Genomic DNA, 21556 nt, shown 5'->3' on the forward strand with positions numbered 1-21556 from the left:
TGAGGTGACACTGTCTTCAGCGATTCATGAGGCCGTTTCCTCTTCCAATTCTTCGTCCGAGTCCGTCTCTGTTTCTGTTTCCTTATCTGTAGCCGAGCCTGTTCCTGATTCTGACTCTTTCTCCGACTCCGACTCCTTCTCTGTTTCCGATTGTTTCTCCGTACCTGAGGACTTCTCCGATTCAGACTCTTTTTCTGATTCTGATTCTTTGTCGGTCTCAGATTCTTTCTCGCTGTCAGATTCCTTCTCGGTTCCTTCGGCTTCAGATTTGGACTTGCTCTCCTCATCAGAATCCCCAGGTTCTTCGGGCTCCTCATCTGAGTCCACGGTGCTTTCATTGGCATCGTCGCGGTCCAGATCTACTTTCAAGTAATCTTTGTCGATGCTGCTTTTCTCTGATGACTCCTCATCAGAGCCTTTCTCCCTGCTAGCTTCACTTGACCCTGCCTCCGGCTCGCTTTCTGTTACACTAATAGACACTTTTGACTTCCTGTCATCCTCACTCGCAGCTTGTGAAGCGTCCTCATCTTTGTCACTCCCTGTAGCCGAACCTTGACTCACACTACTCTGAGACTTTCTCCTGCCTTGCAACCTGTTGCCTAAGGTGATTTTCTTCATGACCTTTCCGAGGCGACTGCGGGACTCAGAGACACTGTCGATGGGTCCCGTAAGTGCGGGTCCGCCAGTCAGACTGTCTTGGCTGTCAATCCGACGTGCTGACATCAGTTTGGCATAATCTTTGTCTTTTTTCCCAACACCAAACATCTTGAACATTTTGGCCTTTCTCCATGGAGATCGGCCAGCGTCAGATGGCTTCTCTACTTTCTTGCCAGCTGCCAGGAGTTTGCTGAGTTTCATGACAGACTTCAGTTTTTTGGCAGCCTTAGAAGGCTCGCCCTCTGCTGGCTCAGCTGGTTCAATTTCACCCTCTGGTGGCACATCCTTAAAAGCAACCCTCTTGCCTCGACCTCTACCGCGGGGGGCTCCCCGACCTCTGCCTCTGCCACGGTCCTACGACAGTCACATTACATTTTTAAACATTTTGAGATGATAGAAGCAACAAATGTTCAAGACATACGGGGAGATACGGTTTCAAAGTCCTGCTCAAAAATACAAAAGAGAGCTCATTCAAAATGAACTCATTTTCATCATAACATAAAGGACAGAGAATACCTCAGTAATGCTCAGAGCTCATTCAAAATGAAAGGACAGAGAATACCTCAGTAATGCTGTAATAATCATCCTCCATGATCACTTCGCCGTATTCATCGTACATGGGGGAGATCAGCCTTCTTCGACTGCCATACTGAGGAATGTCATACCTGTAAAGGAGGAAAACAAACAAACAGAGACTAAAAACCTCTATGAAGATACAGAGCCAGTCACTACTTATTAAAAGCTCTAATTCTTCTGTCACATCTTCCTAATACCATTCATGTCTGTCTTTTGGTGAGTGAGTGCTGTGCTGACTAACTGCATGAAATATGGAATAAAGTAATAAAAAAAACATGCAGCTCCTTGAAATACGGAATAAAGTAATAAAAAAAACATGCAGGTGCTGCATAAAAGTGTACAAAGTATTCTCCATGGTAGGTACATTCAGTACAAGTCACCTGCTGCAGAGCAGAAGCTTTTAATGAATAACAAATTCTGAGCAGCTGTTCCAGATTTCGGTTCCATATTTTTCCTGTTTAGACCATATGGGCGATATAAGATGAAAGCCAAAAACATCCTCTCATCCATTTAACCACAGCAACGCAGTGTCTCAGGTAACAAATTTAAGGCGACCGTAACAGGATTTATTTGATGCTGTAAGTTATGTCAAATGATGGTTAGCGTATGTAACATTCAGTTGGCAGCAATCGCTGAACTCATCACTTAATCATCGGTATCTTTCACGTGCATTCAAAGCAGCGCTGTGACACATTAAACGGCAGTGGCAGGGAGAACAATTAAAAACTCTGCCACTAGTTGGCAGCAGATGTAGAGACTAAAAACAGAAAGACACTCAGAGCTTAAAAAAAAATAAATCTGTGAGCTTCAATTCCTGCGAGTATATCAGCGTTGTGTTCAACTAAACAGGCCGAGTAAGTCAATTGTGTGAAAAAGTGAAAGTAGATCATTTTGTTTGAATAAAGTGTATAAGTATATATATATATATATATATATATATACATACACATATATACATATATATAGATATATACATACACATATATACATATGTGCCGCCCAATGCTTCTTTGTATATATATATATACAGTACATATATATACACACACACATATATATATAGACATATATGTACATGTAAAGGTAGTGTTCACATTTAGCATTTAGCGCATTTCGTCTACATGGCCTGTGTTTTTAAACGAAATCCATAAGATTGAAAGACGGTCCAACATTATGAGGATGACAATGAGAATTGAGGCTCTAACATGCAGGTAAGTGTAACAGGAGAGGAGCTGATAACCCCAGTGGTGGTGGTGGTGGTGGTGGGGGGGACTGCAGCAGTAAGTTGGCTTATACTCACCCTTGGTCATAATTATAGTAGTCTTGTGAGTAATAATCCTGGCCTGGGTCGATACCGGACTCCATGGAGAGCGCCTGGAATTAATAAAAGGGGGAATATTACTGAGAAAGAGAAATTTCTGAGCCAGGTGCTGAGAAGGACTAGAGAAGAAGAAAAAGAGCAACAGCAGCAGAGAGGGTGAGATCACAGCAGGATGACAACAACCCTTGTGAAATAGGAATAGCGGGAGTGTGTCTACCTCAGGTCTCAGAAGAGACGGCCTCAGCAGTTGCTGGTGCTGCCAGTGTTTAGTACAAAGGGAGGTAATGGGAGGGAAAGGTGATCAGAAAGACACAAACACAGGGGACAGTTTTAAAGTTGAGGTCATAAAATAGTGATGATGATTGATGGAAACGACAGAACGACGCCAGTCAACCAAACCACATCAGAGTACAAACAAAGAGACGGAGCCAAAGCAGGAAGTTGCTGAAAGGACATAGGACTGTTCAATAACAAAATATTTAAATCTATTTAAATTCCTTAAATCTTATTTGCTTTCTCTGTGTCTAGAACAGGGATGGGCAAACTATGGCCCGGGGGACCAAACTTGTCAAAATTATGTTATTAAGGACTCAAAAAGTTTGCCCATGCCTGGTCTAGAACATCTGAAATTACACAAAGGTCTAACAACTAAGTGAAAAAGAAAATCATAATTTACATCAGTCCTAGTTCCATCAGCATCACCCATATTAATCTCCAAATGTATTTTTCACTTAGATGAGAGTCGACGCAGCCTCACGCCACATGGTGCGAAAATGGTGCGACATGAATAACACACAGAGGAAAACATAAATGCTTACCTGTCTGCCTCGCCTCCTGTGTGTCACAGAAAGGAGATAATAGGACAAATAACTATTACGCACTGACAGCAACAACTCATGTGCTTTTAGATAAATTAAATGTTAAGTCTTGAGGGACAGCACGTCTACATTCTGCTGACCACTGAGGAAATTGCATCTTTACTGACTGTGCATTTCCATGTGTTAAATTACTGGGTGGCGGAGGCGCTCCCAGGCTGCAATAACACAGTGCCTGTGTGGACAATTTTTTTCTTTTTCTGTTATCACGTCCAAACAGGGGGAAAATAAAGACAAAATAAATACAATTATCGCAGACACAGGGGACATTGGCGTTTGGAAAGGGCCGGTGTTTATACAGACATATCTAGTGAATCTGGTGGCATAAATGAAAAGAGAACAGCGTTATTCATGGAGGGATTTCGGACTCACAGAAAGCGTATAAAATTGTGCCATTTGTTCCCCCTGTTATCAGCAGCAAGTCTTAGTGATTATGCAAATAGATAAATGAGGTTAGCACAACCACTTAGCAGAGGGCATTCAATATTAAACAACATTTTAAATGAACACCACTCATGTCATGTGTCAACATTATTAAAAACTAATAATCGTCTTTTCAACATGACTATTAAGTAATCATGTCAAAAGATTCAATTGGTTTTGTATGGCTGCTTATAGTAACATACTGTGAAAGCATTGGTTTTGCCAAAAAAAAAGTGAGTGACTGAGCTGTTTAACATGATCTCTGTGAGCTTCTTCAATTCCTGCACGAGCTTCTCTGTGAGCTTCTTCAATTCCTGCACGAACATCAGGGTTGTGTTCAACTAAACAGGCCCTGGTTTGCATAAATAATTTGTGTGTTTTTGTGACATTTTCCTAACGTAAAATGTGTGCTAGAAAACACTGACTTAGTGCACACAAAACTACCTGCAATGGAAACACAGAACTGGATTAAATCCATTTGTGGAACATTCGTAATTAGTAATTGAGAAAAAAATTTTTTTTTTCTTTCACAGAGAGCAGCTGCGTGAAAATACAGAGTTGAAGGTCTGGATAATTGGATGTGACAGAAACACAACACCCACGATTCAAGACACCTCCTTCATACATTAAGAATATGTTTTTTATATTTCTTCATGCCAGTATCTGGAAATTGCTCCTGACTGAAAAGTTGAATGAAAATCTATACATATTTAAATTCTTCTTGAAAGGATTGCACAATTTGTATTTACCCATTGACTTCTCTGAGTTACGGTGCAGGTCGCCTAACCCCTGCGGGCTCAAAAGTACACAAGTGTACCCCGACCGGGCCCGTAAATAACGGTGACTTTCACGCTCAGATATATGGCCAAGCAATGATGTGAGCTTCCTCTGGAGAGCTGTAATCTGTTATTACGGCCAGGGAGCAGGGGACACGGCACAGCCATATGGCCACACCTCTAAGCAGAGTGGATGATGGGAGTGGTGGGCTGATGAATGACCTTTTGGCTTGGCTGCTGGCTGCTGCTGCTTCACGCAGCATCAAGACAAATGGCCCGGTGGATGGCAGCCACGGGGCGTTAGCACAAGAGGGCTCTTGGGGGAGTCCGGGTAAAATGATCCATTATCAGGTTCACAAGGTAATGTAGAGAGAGAGGTGAGGGGTGAGCACATGATTACGACAAGAGCGAAGAATGAACAGTACAGCGTGGGGTTTGTAAGAGTGAGCTGGAAGTCACTTCACAGACTTAAATGTTCTATTAAAACTATATAACACAGGTTATTGGTTGCAATGAAAAAGAGAACAAGTGAAGAGTTCCGTGCTCTTATTTCATCCAAACAACTACCGGACAGAGGTGGACGACCTTTATGGGCCACAGTCCAGTCTCATGCGAGACATTATTTTCCCCTATATCTGCCTTTAAAATGTGGAGAATAAACACAATAAAACGTATGAAAACACAACAACAAAGACACATATGAATAAACTTTAAGTAGGAATTTTATATAAAGCTTTCTCTTTCCTTATGTATGCATTTTTGGTGGCTTGCGTGAAAGAGAATAACCTTGTCTCCCTGATGCCCTAAATTTGAATTCAATCAAAGCAATGGGATTTAACCTGTTATCAAAATCTCATTGGATACAGTATAGCGGTTAGAATACTTGCCTTACAAGCAAAGAGTAGCGACTCGTGGCTACGATTTCCAAAGGAACCACGTATCGCTAATGCTGCCACCCGCTCATTTAAGTTGCTATGGCTAGCCTAAAGTCTGCTAAAGCCATGAATGTAAATATTAACAGCTATTTATATTCACTTTATATATTTCTGCTACATGTTGGACTACGCAGCACTTCCCTCCTCGTCCTCAAGGGTTGTGAACATTGAACAAAAGAATAAGCGGGTATATGCCATCAGGGAAATGACTGATGAATGAAACATTTTATTGTTACGGTAGGGAGGTGCGGGGACGGGGGGCATTTGACTTTGGGTTTTAAAGGGCAAGACATGTGAAGGGCAGGTATGAAAAAACAGATGTGGGGGAAGGGAATGAAAACCAGAGTCATTACGCCATTAATGCATAATGAGAAAGAGAGAGAGAGATGCCATATTGCAGTGGTTGTATAAACATGTATTGCAATACTGAGAAAATTAAATACAGTAAAGCAAAACAATGAATGAGAGAAATACAGACAGAGACAAGTGGATGAGGAAGAGTGTAAAAGGCAGTGGCCTGGGGTAACGATTGATCTGTTCTCTGGTTCCACTTTTCCCGTCTGGGGCTGAACACCAGAGTGACGTCTTCTGCGTGTTCAGAGGTAACACGTAAAAGTCAGGTTCTTCAGAGCTCGACTGCGTGTTCAGAGGTAACGTGTAAAAGTCAGGTTCTTCAGAGCTCGACTCTTCTTAGACAACAAATACCTCTCAACGGAAGCAAAGTCAGTGTCTTAACAACTGATGGTTTCGTCAACACGTTATGTTTCTACTGTAAGAACTCCAAACCATAGAAGAAAAACTACAGTATTTCATAGAACTATATTTGGTATTCGATTGGTCCGGATGTATATTTATATTATTACCTGACCATTACACATCTGTGACAGTTGTTTCCCCTTCTAGATTTCACACCAATGTCGCTCTGCTAGTTCTCATCACCTTCACCAACATGTTTCATTAGCACGTGATTATCTTTCGTTACGATTAAGAGACTTCATTTTTACGTATTTATGCATTTAGCAGACGCTTTTAATCGAAAGGGGGAGGTGCTATTAAGCACTAGGTTCCTTTGGGAATCTCCCCTCTTTGCTTGCAAGGCAGGTGTGCTTACCGCTACGTGGAACCACGTTTCACATGATTAGCAGACATTTTCTTCAGCTAAATTTGTTTATTCTCTAGGCAACAACACCTTTGCTTTTTGTGTGAATGGGAAAATTAAAATCATTTATTAACCGAGAAATGGAAGAACTCTTGGAAACAGAGCCTCGGGTCACGCGACTACAAAAAAGGTCCATAGAATAGCTAAGTACTTCTGGGAGGTAGTGTACGATTAAATTTGAATTTCATTGCTATTTGTAGGATATGGTAACAAACTGAATACTATATTGGGTCAAGTTCCCAAAATAATATATACTTTTTGAAAATCTTTTGAAAAGCCTTGACAAAGTTACTCCACAAAAATAGGAAATTCAACTTAAAAAAAATAGAAAATCTAGAAAATCAGCATGACTAACCTGAGCACATTCGTTGAGAGGTGGCACTAAAAATGTAATTTTTAAATAACAGTAGAAGTAAAAAAAAAAAGCAGTATTATGAAAGAGCGTGACTTAAGAACGAGTAAGAATCAATGAAAACAAACAATGAACTAGTCTTAGAAAAGTATAAGAGTATGAGGAAAAAGAAAAAGATATAGAATGAACTAGTCATAGAAAAGAGTAGATAAGAGTATGAGGAAAAAGAAAAAGATCATAAAAATGTGGACTGAGAGAAAAGGTGTTCACTGGGATCACTTTTTGGGCTTTCACAGTTCAACTGACTTGACTCTGGAGCCTCCGCAGCCTCATTCATTTCACTCAGTCCATTCTCAGAACTGTCCGGACTGATTTGGACTGCGGCGCTGAAGTCGATCGTTTCGGGCACGCTCTGCTCGCCGCAGGAGCCGGAGGTGGGCAGCTCATTAATGCAGCCCGACTTCTCCGCCGCCTCTGTTTTTCTGGTGAACCTCGGGACCTTACAGTTTTTGTCAACCTGGCTGTAGAGGTTCGCGACCGACCTCTCTATGTCGGCCAAATTCTGGAGGTTTTTCAAGATTCCTTTGAGCTCCTTCTTTCTCCCTCCGTCGGCTTGTGAGGGATCACGGGGAAGTGGATGCTTGCGTTCCGACACCGGCCTGAGCACGGACGTGGGGGGCAAAGATGTGGGAAAGCACTGGATGGTAGGGGGCTGCTGATTGGCAGCTGGTGAGGAGAAGAGAGGAAGAGGTGGTGGTGGTGGTGGTGGTGGTAATGGTGGTGGAGGGAGAGGGGGTGGAGGAGGTGGAGGCGGGTGACCATGTGGAACAATTTCAGAAGGGGAAGTGGATGGAAGGGAAGAGCATGTTTTACAAAGATAGGAAGCTGAAGGTGGAGATGGTGGAGGACTATCAGGAGGAGATGTTGGCGGAGGTGGTGGTGGGGGTGTTTGGTGTGGAGGAGCTGGTGCAGGGATTTCCGGTGGATCCGGAATCATCTCCACGGTGATCTGATAGGGTTGGTCTGTCATGCAGTTAGCCAAACTGGAGCTGAGTTTCCTGAGTACAGGTGGAGTTGGTCTTTGGCTGCCCAGGGTCCACGACTCTTCTCCGTGACAAATGATAATGTTGGGAGGCACATCTCTACCTACCGTGGGGCTACGGGGGTAATCTGTGACAGAGAGCAGGCTTTCTGGGATCAGTTCCAGTGTTTCGTTAGCGTTTCTCTCTCGGAGAAGAATCGAAGAGAGCGAAGCGTGACACTCTCTGTTTTGCTTGAGGCTGCTTGCTGCTCGAGCTGCCGAGCCTGCTCACGGACTGACATCTTGGTCTCTGTGCTGTCACTCATCTGGAGTGTGTCTGAACTCCCGAGCTTTTGCTCACTTCTCCTCATGGCTTCAAGCACCTGCAGGTCCCAATCGGCCAAGTTCGTAAGTGCTTGCCTTTTAGGCACTTGGTTATTGAGCGGATCTCCGTGAATGCGGGCGGGCATTGACCTGATGTATCCTGACCCCGTTGAAGGAGTCGGAGAAAACAAGAAGCGTTTACTGCAGAGGGGACTGCTGTCCTCGTAAAGGGGGTTGTGTGTGGTTAGCGGTTTGTAGTCCGACAGAAAGGTCACACTGCTCGCTGACTTTGGCAAGTTGACGTGCAATTCTCCGTTGCCAAGGGCCGTAAGTGCGCGACAGGCAAAGTTGCTTAAAATCCTCTGGTGTTCGGCTTCCTCAATGACAGACCTCTCAGCACTGGCACAGTGGAAAGCGAAAGTGGAAAGGAAGGAAAAATAAAGACTTAAAACAAGTTGAGATTGATGGCTTAGGGTCAAGGGAAGCAAAGGAAAAAAAGAAATAAAAGAGCGTTGAAAGGAAGTGTTCCTGCAGCTACGCCTTATCTCTTAGTGCTGTAACCGTGTTATTATTTTAATGATGTAGTTTGATTCAAAGAACATTTCTGTAGCCATGTAATTTGCTCAGCTAAAGGCCAAAAGAAAAGTATTTATATACATATATAATTACATAATATATATATATATATTTTATTATTATTTCATTATTATTATTGACCACTGTATTCTATCCTTCTAGTCACCGTAGGTAGACTTTTTAAGATAAATATTTATTTTATAACAACCTTACACTTAATAACCTCTGGTGGGCCGCATAAAATGATGTGGTGGGCCATATTCGGCCCGTGGGCCGAGTTTAACATACCCTAAATCAAACAGATTTATATTCAAAAATATATTTGACAACATAAAACATTGACGCTACTATTTTCTGATTTTTTTTTTTTTCTTATCACTTCAGCAGGCTGTGCTTCCACGAAAAACATTCTGGGGGAGTCTTCATTTTGGTGGAAAAGAAAATCAGATCAGAGCTGGATTAGAAAACCTGTTTCTGCCTTTCCAAAATCTAACAGGTTGTTTACCTGCGAGAGCGCGAAAGAGATGCAATGATTAAACTGGATAACACTTTTCAAGGAGCTTCAAGAACCGTCAATATAAATCATCTTCAAACCCCTTTGAGTTTTCTGCAGATACTGCACTGCATTATGGGAAGCGTAGCGTTATTGATTTTTGAACTGAATATGTTGAAGGTTAGTTTTAAACTGGTACCAATACATTATGCCTCCAAATGCCAGTGATTTAATGCTGTTGGTTAATGGTTAATGCATGACTCAATGTATTAGTCCAGTACTTCTCAAATAGTGGGGCGGGCCCCCCGGGGGGCGCGGTGGGGGGGTTCCAATGGCTCGCTGGACATAGGTGTACCCCTGCTGTAATGCTTGAATGAAAACAAGCCTCCAGCCACTAGGTGGCAGCAACTCATACAGTGGTTTGTACAGATAAAAATATACATGTTATCAGGTTCTTAATAGTATTTTAATCTGCGGGGGTGTGGATCAGATGGAGACCGGGGGCGTGAAAACATGTCTGTCCACAAGGGGGTGCATGATGAACCACTGCATTAGTCCAATCAGTCACAACACTAAGAGATGAGGTGTGATAAGGTAAACTAAAGGTAAAAAGGACACACCTACTGGGACTACTGCTAAAGATAAAGAGTTTATTTCTAACTATGTGCAAAAAATAATTAAAAAAAGCGGCTAATATGTTAGGCTCGGGAGAAATTGATAAAACCAAATAAAGCATTCACTGAAACTATATTTACGTCCAAGAGGCAAAGAGAGGAAGGTTAGGGTAAATACATTTCCAGCTTCAGTGAAAGCATATGCTCAGCCAAAGATGCTAGCCAGAGGGAAAGCAAAGGTGTGCTATTTTTAGAAATAATACTGATCATATTCAAGGAGCTCCTCCATGTGTTTTGGGATTACTTACTGCAGTCTGAAATCCGGAGAGACAGGGGAATGGAGATGATGGGGAAAAAAAACGAGACAGACAGATGGTAAAGAGAATAAAGCAGGCTTGTCAACGGCGTTAACGTATAATGGAAGTTGGGAGGTATGGGGGGGGATCGTGACCACGTGGCATTTCTGCATACTGACAGGGAAATGCTGCAAGTGATTTATTTGCTGCCTTCATCTGACAGCATACACAAAGTGGATGTGAAGAAAAAAAGAGGACTGTTTATTAGTTTTAAAGAGCCGCAAAGTGCTTTGACAGGATTGTTTATATGACAAACTGTACTTATTCTCGGCACAGACTGAAAAAATGACCCCTAAATAAATGATCCTCATTTATATTATACGCAGTCCCCCTTGAGAGCCACGCTCCAACTACAGAATCCAAATCCTTTGTGGGCACTGGTCAACATCTGTGTCCCGTCTGAAGGTCTTAACAGCCGCTAGCTCTGTGACCCAATGAACGAATAAATTCTACCGAAAAAAAAAGTTCTAAGATAAACAGAACAGATGTCTTCATTTATGGAGAAAACAAAGCATTTTCGCACCTGAACACATTTTTGTGTCTGTGTTTCTAGCATAGAATTCCTTCTTGATGAAATTTCTTTCGCTCAAGGTCACAATCCACCTTCCGTTTTAAATGATCTCCAAGATTCGAAACAAAATGAACAGGTGTCTTAGCACGTCGTAGTTATTTAAGTAAAGTAGAATCATCATCTGGTATATATTATAAAGAGAAAATATATATATATATATTCTGTATATAAATATATATACATATACAGCTATATATATATATTCTGTATATAAATATATGTTTACACATATATTTTTATATATATATATATTCTGTATATAAATATATGTTTACACATATATTTTTATATATATATATATTCTGTATATAAATATATATACATATACAGCTATATATATATATATAAACACTGAAAATATATACACATATAAATATATATTTACATATGTATTTCATATATTGTGTATATAAAATATATATACATATACAGCTATATATATATATATTCTGTATATAAATATATATACATATATATTAGATATATTCTGTATATAAACATATATTTACATATATATTTTTATATATATATTTTACATATATTCTGTATATAAATATATGTTTACACATATATTTTTATATATATATTATATACAAATATATATAATGCATCATATGTGTATGTCAAATCAGGTTTCACTCACGCGCTGCTGTCACCCAGCTCCTCATACAGGTTTGTGGTAGGAGCACTCGCCGGAGGTGCTTTCCCTCCTGGTGGCAGAGCCATCTGAATCCTGGCTGTTTTGGCACATTCTGCCTGTCGCCTGCATGAAGTGATACATCGACAGTCACAACTGTGTGCGTTTCTAAGATGCGTAACAACACACCTAAGCTAAAAAAACAAAAATAACACAATTCATGCACAAACATCAAGAAGAAAAACACATTTCTTCATATTTTCTGTAGCAGAAAAGAGAAGATATTAAACAGCAGGTGGTCAACAGAGAGCAGATAATAAATTCACACGTTGCTTTTTATCATCTCTGCCATGAATTCAATTAAAAATAAATAACCTAACAAAATCACCAAAACACCTGGCCTCGTTCAACCTCTACTACCTCTGATAGTATTAGTACTAGTGTATTCTTAGAAAAAAGAAAATCATTTTTTAGCAGAAGGCATTTTGTCCGGTGTTGAGAATATAAAAGTAATCATTTACACAAAAAGAAGTCAGGAAACTGCTAACATAAGTAAGATTATGAACCCGAGAGAGCAGCTACATAAAATAGCGACCTAGATTCTTAAGTCCAATTAACAGTGTAAACAACTTTTAAAATGGCATTCTGCTCCAGAGTGTAAGAGTGGCTGATATTCCAACTATACCATTCATTATTATCACACATCAGTGCAAAAAAAAAAGGCATTCAAAACACCCAAAATATAGAAGTTATGTGAAAAACAAGTCCTACAGCTCCTAAATAAAATAACTATTTATTATCTCACTGTCGTAGCACATAATGTACTGTTGGATTTACGTCTTAGAACGTCAACAAAAATGCAACGCAGGTATAAGCTAAATAAAAAAAAAAATGTCTCAGTTCACATGGCAACAACATTAGAATTTATATGTAAGAATTCCAACTTACTCTTTGAACCTGGTGATAGGTCGATGCAGGGTGTGACATCACAGCAAGGAGACAAGGAGACAAAAAGTTAGTGCTCTGAGAAACTTAATACTAACAGTACATTACCAGTAAAGAGAACACTGCGATAATTAAATATATACAATATAGCTGTATGCACAATATAAATGTGTACATATATATATATATACAGTATATTTATAAATATATATATACAGTATATATACTGTATATAAATATGTCACTTCTATTTTTTTACAACCAAAATTCAATTATTCCACACGAATACGCACATTTCTATTTTTAATGACTTATGTTGACAGGCGGTAATTGGAAAATTATTTTCTAAATCATTCAAATTTACCAAAGTAATATCACCGCCAACAAAGCGCCATCTGCTCCGACAGTTTGTATGTAAGGCTAATGTCACTGTCAACACTTCTCAGTTGTGCTAGGCCACGGTGGATTCGCAGAAGGACGGCCACCCTGCCCATCTGTGATCAACAGACACTTCCCAAACACGGCTGTTTATCCAACACCCGAGGCATAATAACAATTAGCGGGGATAAGAGGCAGACACCCGCCAGCTCCGAGAGCAGCGACCTCGAGAACGCTCTTCTTGGGAAATAATAGGGGAAAAACAAGAATAGAAGAGAAAAAATACAGCACTGTTTAGCGCATCGGTCTCGCACGGATGATTAAGCAGTGTGAAGATGCAGTGTTAAATAACACTAGATACTTGTCACAAATAAGTGTTCATTAATCCGCTTTCACGGAGCACGAGCAGGGACATCAGCCCGGCAGAGTGCCCGGTCAGCAAGTCTGACGAGAGAGGAAGAGCGACGAAGAGATGAAGAGGAAAAGGGCGAAACAGAAATGAGAAAAAAAAACAAAAAAAAAAACGCACAAAGTAAGAAGTTCTGTCTCATCACGTCGAACATAATATTCAGTGTTGTCGTTTTCTGGCTATTTTTCTAATGTGCCGAATGACGAATCAGTATTAAGGCAAAACAATAATTATACTTTTTCCGAATTAAGGCAAAACAATAATTATACTTTTTTTTTTTTTTTTATAAAAAGAAGTACAAGTATTCATGTTTAATGAGCTATCATTTGACAAAACATCTTTTCTCTTTCAAAGTTCATCACGCGGGCCCACTCGGGCCTCTGGGCGGGCCGATTTTGGCCCGCGGGACATATGTTGATTTACAGTGTATTGCACTTTCTCTCAACCCTGACAATGTGATGAAAAAGCAGACATCAGTGATCATCACTGAGACTGTGAGCACTGACTGTTTGTAGGTAACCATGACGATGAGGATGGCAGGGATGCAGCACAGGATGATGATGATGGCCAGAGCCAGCAGAGCTCCCTCGGTGTAGCCCACAGCCTGAGCGGCCTTCTTCACGCTGGCCACGACGTCCGGCGATCGGATCTCAAGGATGCGCCCTCCCTCGCCGAGGTGCGGCTGGAATTCTTTGTTGATTTCCAGCACGTTCCCATCGAGGAATCTAAAATTGAGCACGAAAAAGACAGCAGGTAGAGATAGAGACCTCTATTAACTCCAGGGTTTTGTGTGTTTTTCCCCAGGCTTTGCTTTACAACTACTGTGAACCTGGTTTATGAAAATGACCAATCACAATACAGGAACAAAGACAGAGAAGAGAGTTTCCGTTGGCCTCGTAGCATAACTGCCTAAGTCATATCTTATGAATAAAAAAACAAAATGTCTAAGTCAGGCATGGCCAAACTACGGCTCGGGGGCCGGATGCGGCCCCTTTGGCTTTTTAATCCAGGCCACCAAATGTGTCCAAAGTATGTTATTAATTTCTATTATCATTAAACTCCAGCCTTTTTCTTGCAATGACCTCATTTCTCCATAGATGGCGTAGAAAAGCACTTTAGCCTTTATGACTTTTACATGTCATTTGTTTTAGTTCACACGAACGCTCCATCCATTGACAAAGGGAAATGATGATTATGGATCGTAACAATCACTCTGATTGGCTAAGGATGTAGCCAATAAGGCGCAGTGAATCAGCAACATGAGGAAAGTAGAAGTGGCAGATATCAAAATTTGACCAAAACATGACCTATAGAGCCAAATGTGCTGGGAGGCTAATGATATTAGCAGCTAAAGTTGAAGCTTCTAGCTCCACGTGATGTCTAAAAATATTAAAGGTTTCACTATACATATGAGACCTTTGAAAAAGAAGAGACAGGTCTCACCAGTCTCACTGAAACAAGTCGGTCTGCTGCTGCTCTTCTGATGAGTGAAGCTGGGAGAATCATTAAAAGCTTGAAAAAGGCTTTTAAACACTTGAAAAAAAAAATAAATCTACCTGCTTAGCACCGAACGGTCCACAGAGAGTTGGTCACTAATTGCTAGAGCGACAGAGCACTGCTTTAAAAACATCATGTGCTGACAGAGAGTTATTCCGAGGCCAGTGACCATCTGTAATTTAAATATTATACAGTACAGGCGCTCACAAGGTGCCATATTTTTCACAGATTTATTTTTATCCTTTTGTTCTGCCGGTGTTTAAATTACAGACTTGTATTCTTTTTATTATATTATTACTGTTATGCAACCGTCTTATCTGTCATTTTACTTTGTTTTAACAGATGCCCAGCATCAAATAATTGGCTATTAAACACAGCGGAGCATAAGGGAATATGCATCAATAAAATATAGCAGTGCGCTCAAGGTGACATGGGGACACTCAAACCTGTCTGTCCTTTTCTATCACTATTTGTGATCTGACAGCAAAGTCGTTGATATATAACATGCAATTACCGAGCAATGCTGTCAGGTGGACGCTGCATGCATAGAAATGTTTTCCTCTGATTTAAATGTCCCTTCTGACAGTACCTGCATCAAGGCGGGACATTCCTAAAGCAGGGATGTTGCCTGGCTCTCTACGTAGCAAAATTAGCTTTGTTTTCAAAAAAAATTATTTATGTGATCGATAGTTAGGTTTGTATTGGGAAAAGAAAAATAGAGAGGAAATGGTTAATGCCTCAAAACCCGTCTCCCTACTTAAAATGCCTGTGGTCTTTGCTAAAGGTCAAGGACACTGAGATGATGCTAATGGATTCAGCACATACATAGGGAACAATCAAATGCCATTCAAGGGAAGGTTTTTTCATAGAACTTGAGTCCAGGACTCAAGCTTTAGTCACAGTCAGGAGTCTTAAATACCGGGGCGCTACTTGACCTGAGCCTTTGAAAATGTGCATCCTGACTTTTAAAAAGGACTGTTTTGATTTAACACAACCCGTTTTCTATTGAAATACTATTAGTGGTGTGAAAGCTCCGCTCACTTTTTGTTCTGTGTTAAATACACAGAAGTATTTTTAATATTATTTTTATTCATTTGGAATTATTCATCATTTTTATTTTGTTGTTGTCGTTTATTCATTTTTATTGATTTTCTTGTCCAATATAACGATAGTGTCAGTTGGCAGAGTTTTTCCTAAACACATTTTTTTTCTTCGAAATGAAATAATAATAATTACAATAATAATAACATTAATAACAACAACAACAATAATAATAATAATAATAATAATAATAATTTTTCATCCCAAAATGGGAGAAATTTACTGTGCGAGTCTTTGCGACCAACACGAGAATCGAACCCATGACTTTTGCTGTTCGTAAGGCAGCCATGCCAACCACTGCGCAATGAAACCACAACAATCATATGTTAAATCATGTAAACAACTTGCTGTAAACATTAGGTTGAGCTCACACCCAGAGCAGTTTAAGTGATGGTACTGTGTAAAATGCAAGTACACAAATAAAAACACATCATATTGGTTTGTAAAAAATGCTAATGCAGAATGTGAAATATCTATCTCTAACACAGTCAATGGATATTTGCTATATATTTGCAAGGGAATATATTTGTTGTGGGTATCATTAATCTAATAATTAAGTGCTTGAATTTGAAAAACGTAATAATCGTAGAGCTGAGTGTCCCCGCTGTCTGCTGCTGGCTCACAGTCTCGTCTAGACTAGAGGTCTGAGTAGTCAGTCATCAGAGTTGACACTGATGAATACAGACAGAAACGCTGTGAGACATTTAAGGTTAAAGAAAATCTGAGAGAGATGGATGAGGGCTATAGCTTCACAATAAATGTTCAAAACTTTTTTTTCTGATTGGAATAAATAAGGAGGCTTTTTTTTTGCCTGTAGATTTTTATAGTTTGTGGACAGTGATGCTACAGCTCGCCCTACAGATGCACTCCAGACAGATTGAGAACACTTCTGTATGTCCCCAAACAAAAAGCAATAAAATGCATTGCTGACAAACACTCTATCGCTCCTGGAACAGCCTCCGAGACACTGACATGACGGATTGATGGACTGATTGAAATATACCCATGCCTCACTCTCAGTTTGTCTGTCCTCAACCTTAACCCACCCTGCTCTCTCTTAAATCTACTGCTTTCCTGTGACATATGACAGATTCGGTGCACTGGCCCAATAATCAAAGTCTTACAAAGGACACGGAGGCCGTAAAAAGGCAGAGATGCCGCAAGAGAAGATGCCACCGGGTTGCTGAGAAAACAATATTTGCTGAGTCACTCTATGGACATATGAAAAAAAAAAAAAAAGGGAATGCTGGGAAATCATGAAGACCGCAGGCACAACAGAATTTCTGTTTAATGCACTGAACTGGAGGACGAGATAATAAAAGCTCATCTACTCACTTGAAGAGCTCCTGGCGGGAAATTGCCCTGTTCGTGAGGGGGTCGATGGCGTAAACCATCAGGTCCGTCTTAGTGTAGTCCTCTAGCTCAAAGCCATCGCCATGACGACGTGGCCCGATAGCCTCTACGATCACTTTAGCACCAGGAATCTGGTCCTGGACGTGGCGTTCCAGGATACTGCAGTGAAAAAAAGAAGAAAAAGAAAACACACTCATGTACCTTATTTTCTGGACTATAAGACACACTTTTTTTTCATCCTTTACCTGGCTAGGTTTACGAATTATACTCAGGTGCGACTTATATATTAAAATATATAATTTCACACGTTCTTTATTTTCACACTGACAGCCGCTAGAGGGCGCTCTAGGCTTCTGTACCAGTATCTGTTACTCCTGTACCACTGAAAATGTACATGCTCTTTATTTTCACACTGACAGCCACTAGAGGGCACTGGTGCAACTATAAGTTGTATCAGTAGGTAGTAGCGTATAAGGTAACTTATAGTCTGTAAAATACGGTATATGTCTAAGTTATTTAATTATTACAAATGATTACGAATTTTAATGCATTTTCTCCAAATTATAAACATAAACAAATCTTAACCATAAAGATAATAATTACAAACATAAACAAATCTTAACCATAAAGATGTACAGTAATGACTACAATCAACCAAATCTATCAAGAAAATGTTACTTTTTTCTATACGGGGTGCACGGTTTACAACGTCCTCGACATATGACGTTTCGTGGTTATGTCGCCAACTTCCATACATTTTTTAAGAAAGTATATTCCATCATTCTGACGTATAGCACAAAGTAAATTTTGAGAACCATGTGGCGGTTATTCTGTATGCAGATGACAGCTTTTTTTACATTCACTGGTTGAGTAGCATATGGATTATGCTACATTCGCTTTCTTTTGTTTGTGGTTTTTCTTTTTTCTTGCCCTTTTTACACAAAAAGCTTAGACATTTCACGTCAACTAAAACACAGAAGAGCTTGCAGTTTAGGCAGGCAGAAGTTGTACTCCTGGCAGTTACTATGAGTCAGCAACGTCACCACAACTAAAAAACATGTGTCTTAACATTTCAAAGTGTGCGCTCTGATATACCTGAGGTTCCCGTTTGTTCCATTTCTTAGTATCTAGCAGCGATTTGCCCAGAACCAACATGAGAGCCTCTAATCTTAAGCGCTACGCTTACAAAGTGTAAGAGGAGCAGGATCTTGGCAAAGGAGGGTTCAATAATCCTTTCTCTGGCTGGGTGAAACGCACACCTCAAATTACAGCCAATAACAAAAAAGCCTCGCTCTCTATCTTTGCCAAAAAGGATGTACACTTTCAGCACTCAGGTAAAATGGCCTTGGATCATCACCAGCGCAGTGAAAAACTGCGCACTCCTCAAATGAAATCACAGCAAAGAGCCTATCATGACGAATGTCTGTGTTTTGAAGGCAATGTCACCTGTGTGGCAGGAACACTGTTGGCTGCCTAAGAACTACTATTTACACTCATTTTCCCCTCAGTTGAGCTAATGGGTCTAAGCACCGTGCCTACCGCGCTGCCAAAAACCATTCACCAAGCTCATCATTAATTAAGTTCAAGCACAAAAAGGAGAAAGACTTAGAGACGATCCATATTTCGCATCGTTTTTTTTACAAGGCCATATTTGATCCAAAATTAAAAGCAACACTTTATTTTCATTTTTATACTTTGATAGTGGCGACAGACCCCATACCTTATAAGTTCCTCCTTTTTCTCTTCGACCAAAGTGGGCGGAACAGTCGAGACAACAACTTGCATGTCCAAAGCGTTGACTACAGACACCTGTGGGAGAAAAAGTCAACAGAAAATGGGGGTAAAAACTGACCGAGCCGTTAGATACATGTCAACCATAAGTATCAAGCCTGTAATTGGTTACTTGTAATGCCGTCCCGCAGCATATGTACGTGGATCTAATTTTGACCACACTGTTCAATTTTCAGGTAACTCTCTGTGGGCTCCAGGAACTTGGTTTTTTATTTGAAATTAACAAGCACCACGGTCAATCTCTCGCCTGCTCGTCTGTCCAGACAGTGTACCGGAGACTACCTCTGTCATGTAAGTAGCTTATTAACCAGCCATATTTTACCGGTTAAAAAAAAAGAAGCCTTTCCACAGCTAAAGCTGAAAATTCTAAGTTAAATACAGAGGACGGAAGGGGTGTCAAAATCTGTTTTTTATTTTAAGTTAAAAAAAAAAGTTGATCGTAGGGCCTGGAATGAAGCAGATTTAGATTTTCCCATTTGCAATGTTGAAGCTTTCGGGTTCACATCCACCTAGTTGCCAATCCCAGGTTGGACTGGTTAGGAATGAATGCAAAGCACTCCATCGTGGCACTGAAAGTTACTTTTCTAACTGAAGTGGACTTAAGGTGGTGCCCAAGGTACCTGGTAGCCCCCGTGGACTACCTAAGACAGTGTTTCTATAACCTTTTTTCTGGGGACCCATATTTAGTCACAAAGTCACAAACCTTCATGACCCAAGTCAATAGACATTATTTGTAAACTCCTGGGAAAAATTTTGCGAGATGACCCCAAAAAAAAAAAAAAAAATCTCTTGCGACCCACCTGAGGGTCTTGTGGGGTATGTTGTAAAAATAAAACTAGTCAGCAAGAGGTTCAAAAACTGTACTGTTACTGTGGTTTTTGGATCAGTTCCACTTGCAATGATATTCAAATGGGTTCAATGACGATGGTAAGAAGAGTGTCTACTATTCTACAGTATGACCCAGAACTAATTATTATTACATTGTTGGGGAAGTCTGTATCAAACTACTAGCTGTGTGTATTACTAAGTGTCTTTGAAGTAGCTCTCAGTTTCAGAAAGGTTGGTGACCCCTGGACAGCCCCCTAGGTTCCAAACCCAGTGGTAGGGGTCGGAGCAGGAAGAGCATTTGCCAAATATTTATGTGGATTACAGTTGTAGCAACCCTTAATGTTTCAATCTTTCATCTACATCTACAGGCCGCTACAGGCATATTGACGTGGTTTTTTATTATTGCTACTCACCACAACGTCAGCACTGTTACTAAGGCCTTTTCCGTAGTCGTCCGTGGCAATAACTTCAAACTTAAAGTAGGACCTGCGCATGTTGCGAAACATCATAGCAGACTTGATGATGCCCGTGTAGATCTCGATGACAAAGCTGTCCTGGCCCTCAGCTGTAGGTGGGATGATCAGGCGGTACGCCATCGCACTGTAGTTCCCTGTGTCCTTGTCAGTGGCCTGGAACACACAAACGGTAAGAAAAACCCAACAAATACTGGAGTTATACACGGTGGTGGTTCAATTCCATGCTAGTTGCACATAAGACTATCACAGGATGTAGTGATGAGGTAATAATCCTTGTGATTTCATCTCCGTTTTCCAAACACTCTACTATAGTGAGTCACATTTTGGGGTTTTTTATGGACATCTGTTGAATGAGAACATGTTCTTTTTTCTATCTACCGCAGACCATCAGTGCTGTTGTTTACCCTCTTGGGTACATCACGTCTTTTCCGGCATCCATGATTTGTATTTAATGTGGTAACTGGTTTATAATAGAACAACTTAAGGTCCACAGGCTACTGCTGTCTCACACTGACTTTTAGCATTTGTCACAGCAGAAAAGCAACCATGAGGAAAAAGTACTTTACGTCAATCAGACAAGTAACGGATGCGTGAAATTCGACCAAAAATCTCAAAGGCAAACAGTACAGTTAAAGTTACACGTTCAGAGCAGATGATTGGAGACTGTATCAGAGCGGTGGACATGTGTTTATTACAGTAGCCTCACATGTTGGTAGTTCTGATGTAGAATCCCAGTAGAAAGATGTACAAAGACAAAGAGAATTTTGGTTTATTACAAAACCTTTCAAGGTTTTCCCCACTTCTCAATCTCCATTGGGACTGGCTTCAAATCAGGAGTTTTAATGAGAGTTTTATTTGAAGCAACAACAATGAGACATAGACACATAGAAACATGTGAAAAGCTTGTCAGACCACTCCATGCCTCCTCTTGATATAATGGAGAAAATTAAATTGGAAATGATCAAAAAACTTTTTGTGGTAGGGCGTTATATCGTCAGCGTAAGGGTTTTACTGATCTTTGCTTAAAAGGAATACTGAGGTTTAATAGATCGAATTCAATTATGGTGTGAAAAGATCATCACATTAGTACGACAAATTAACCAACTAATGAT

At 40.3% G+C, this 21556-nt stretch overlaps 1 protein-coding gene across 1 annotated transcript in view; it reads right to left on the bottom strand.

Moving 5' to 3' along the window:
• The window catches only part of pcdh15a (protocadherin-related 15a), a 206765-nt gene that overhangs the window by 2912 nt on the left and 182297 nt on the right, over nucleotides 1–21556 (bottom strand). The window contains exons 32-41 of the mRNA XM_025060675.1: nucleotides 20382–20597; nucleotides 19070–19158; nucleotides 17332–17508; nucleotides 13905–14123; nucleotides 12615–12623; nucleotides 11673–11792; nucleotides 3373–3388; nucleotides 2772–2810; nucleotides 2534–2607; nucleotides 1220–1322 (exon numbers count right to left, since the gene is read on the bottom strand). Coding sequence (XP_024916443.1) covers nucleotides 1220–1322; nucleotides 2534–2607; nucleotides 2772–2810; nucleotides 3373–3388; nucleotides 11673–11792; nucleotides 12615–12623; nucleotides 13905–14123; nucleotides 17332–17508; nucleotides 19070–19158; nucleotides 20382–20597 — 1062 coding nt within the window. The remainder of the gene's footprint in view (nucleotides 1–1219; nucleotides 1323–2533; nucleotides 2608–2771; nucleotides 2811–3372; nucleotides 3389–11672; nucleotides 11793–12614; nucleotides 12624–13904; nucleotides 14124–17331; nucleotides 17509–19069; nucleotides 19159–20381; nucleotides 20598–21556) is intronic.

Source organism: Cynoglossus semilaevis, chromosome 12 (assembly GCF_000523025.1).
Source record: "Cynoglossus semilaevis isolate Cse_v1.0 chromosome 12, Cse_v1.0, whole genome shotgun sequence".
Taxonomy (NCBI): Eukaryota; Metazoa; Chordata; class Actinopteri; order Pleuronectiformes; family Cynoglossidae; genus Cynoglossus; species Cynoglossus semilaevis.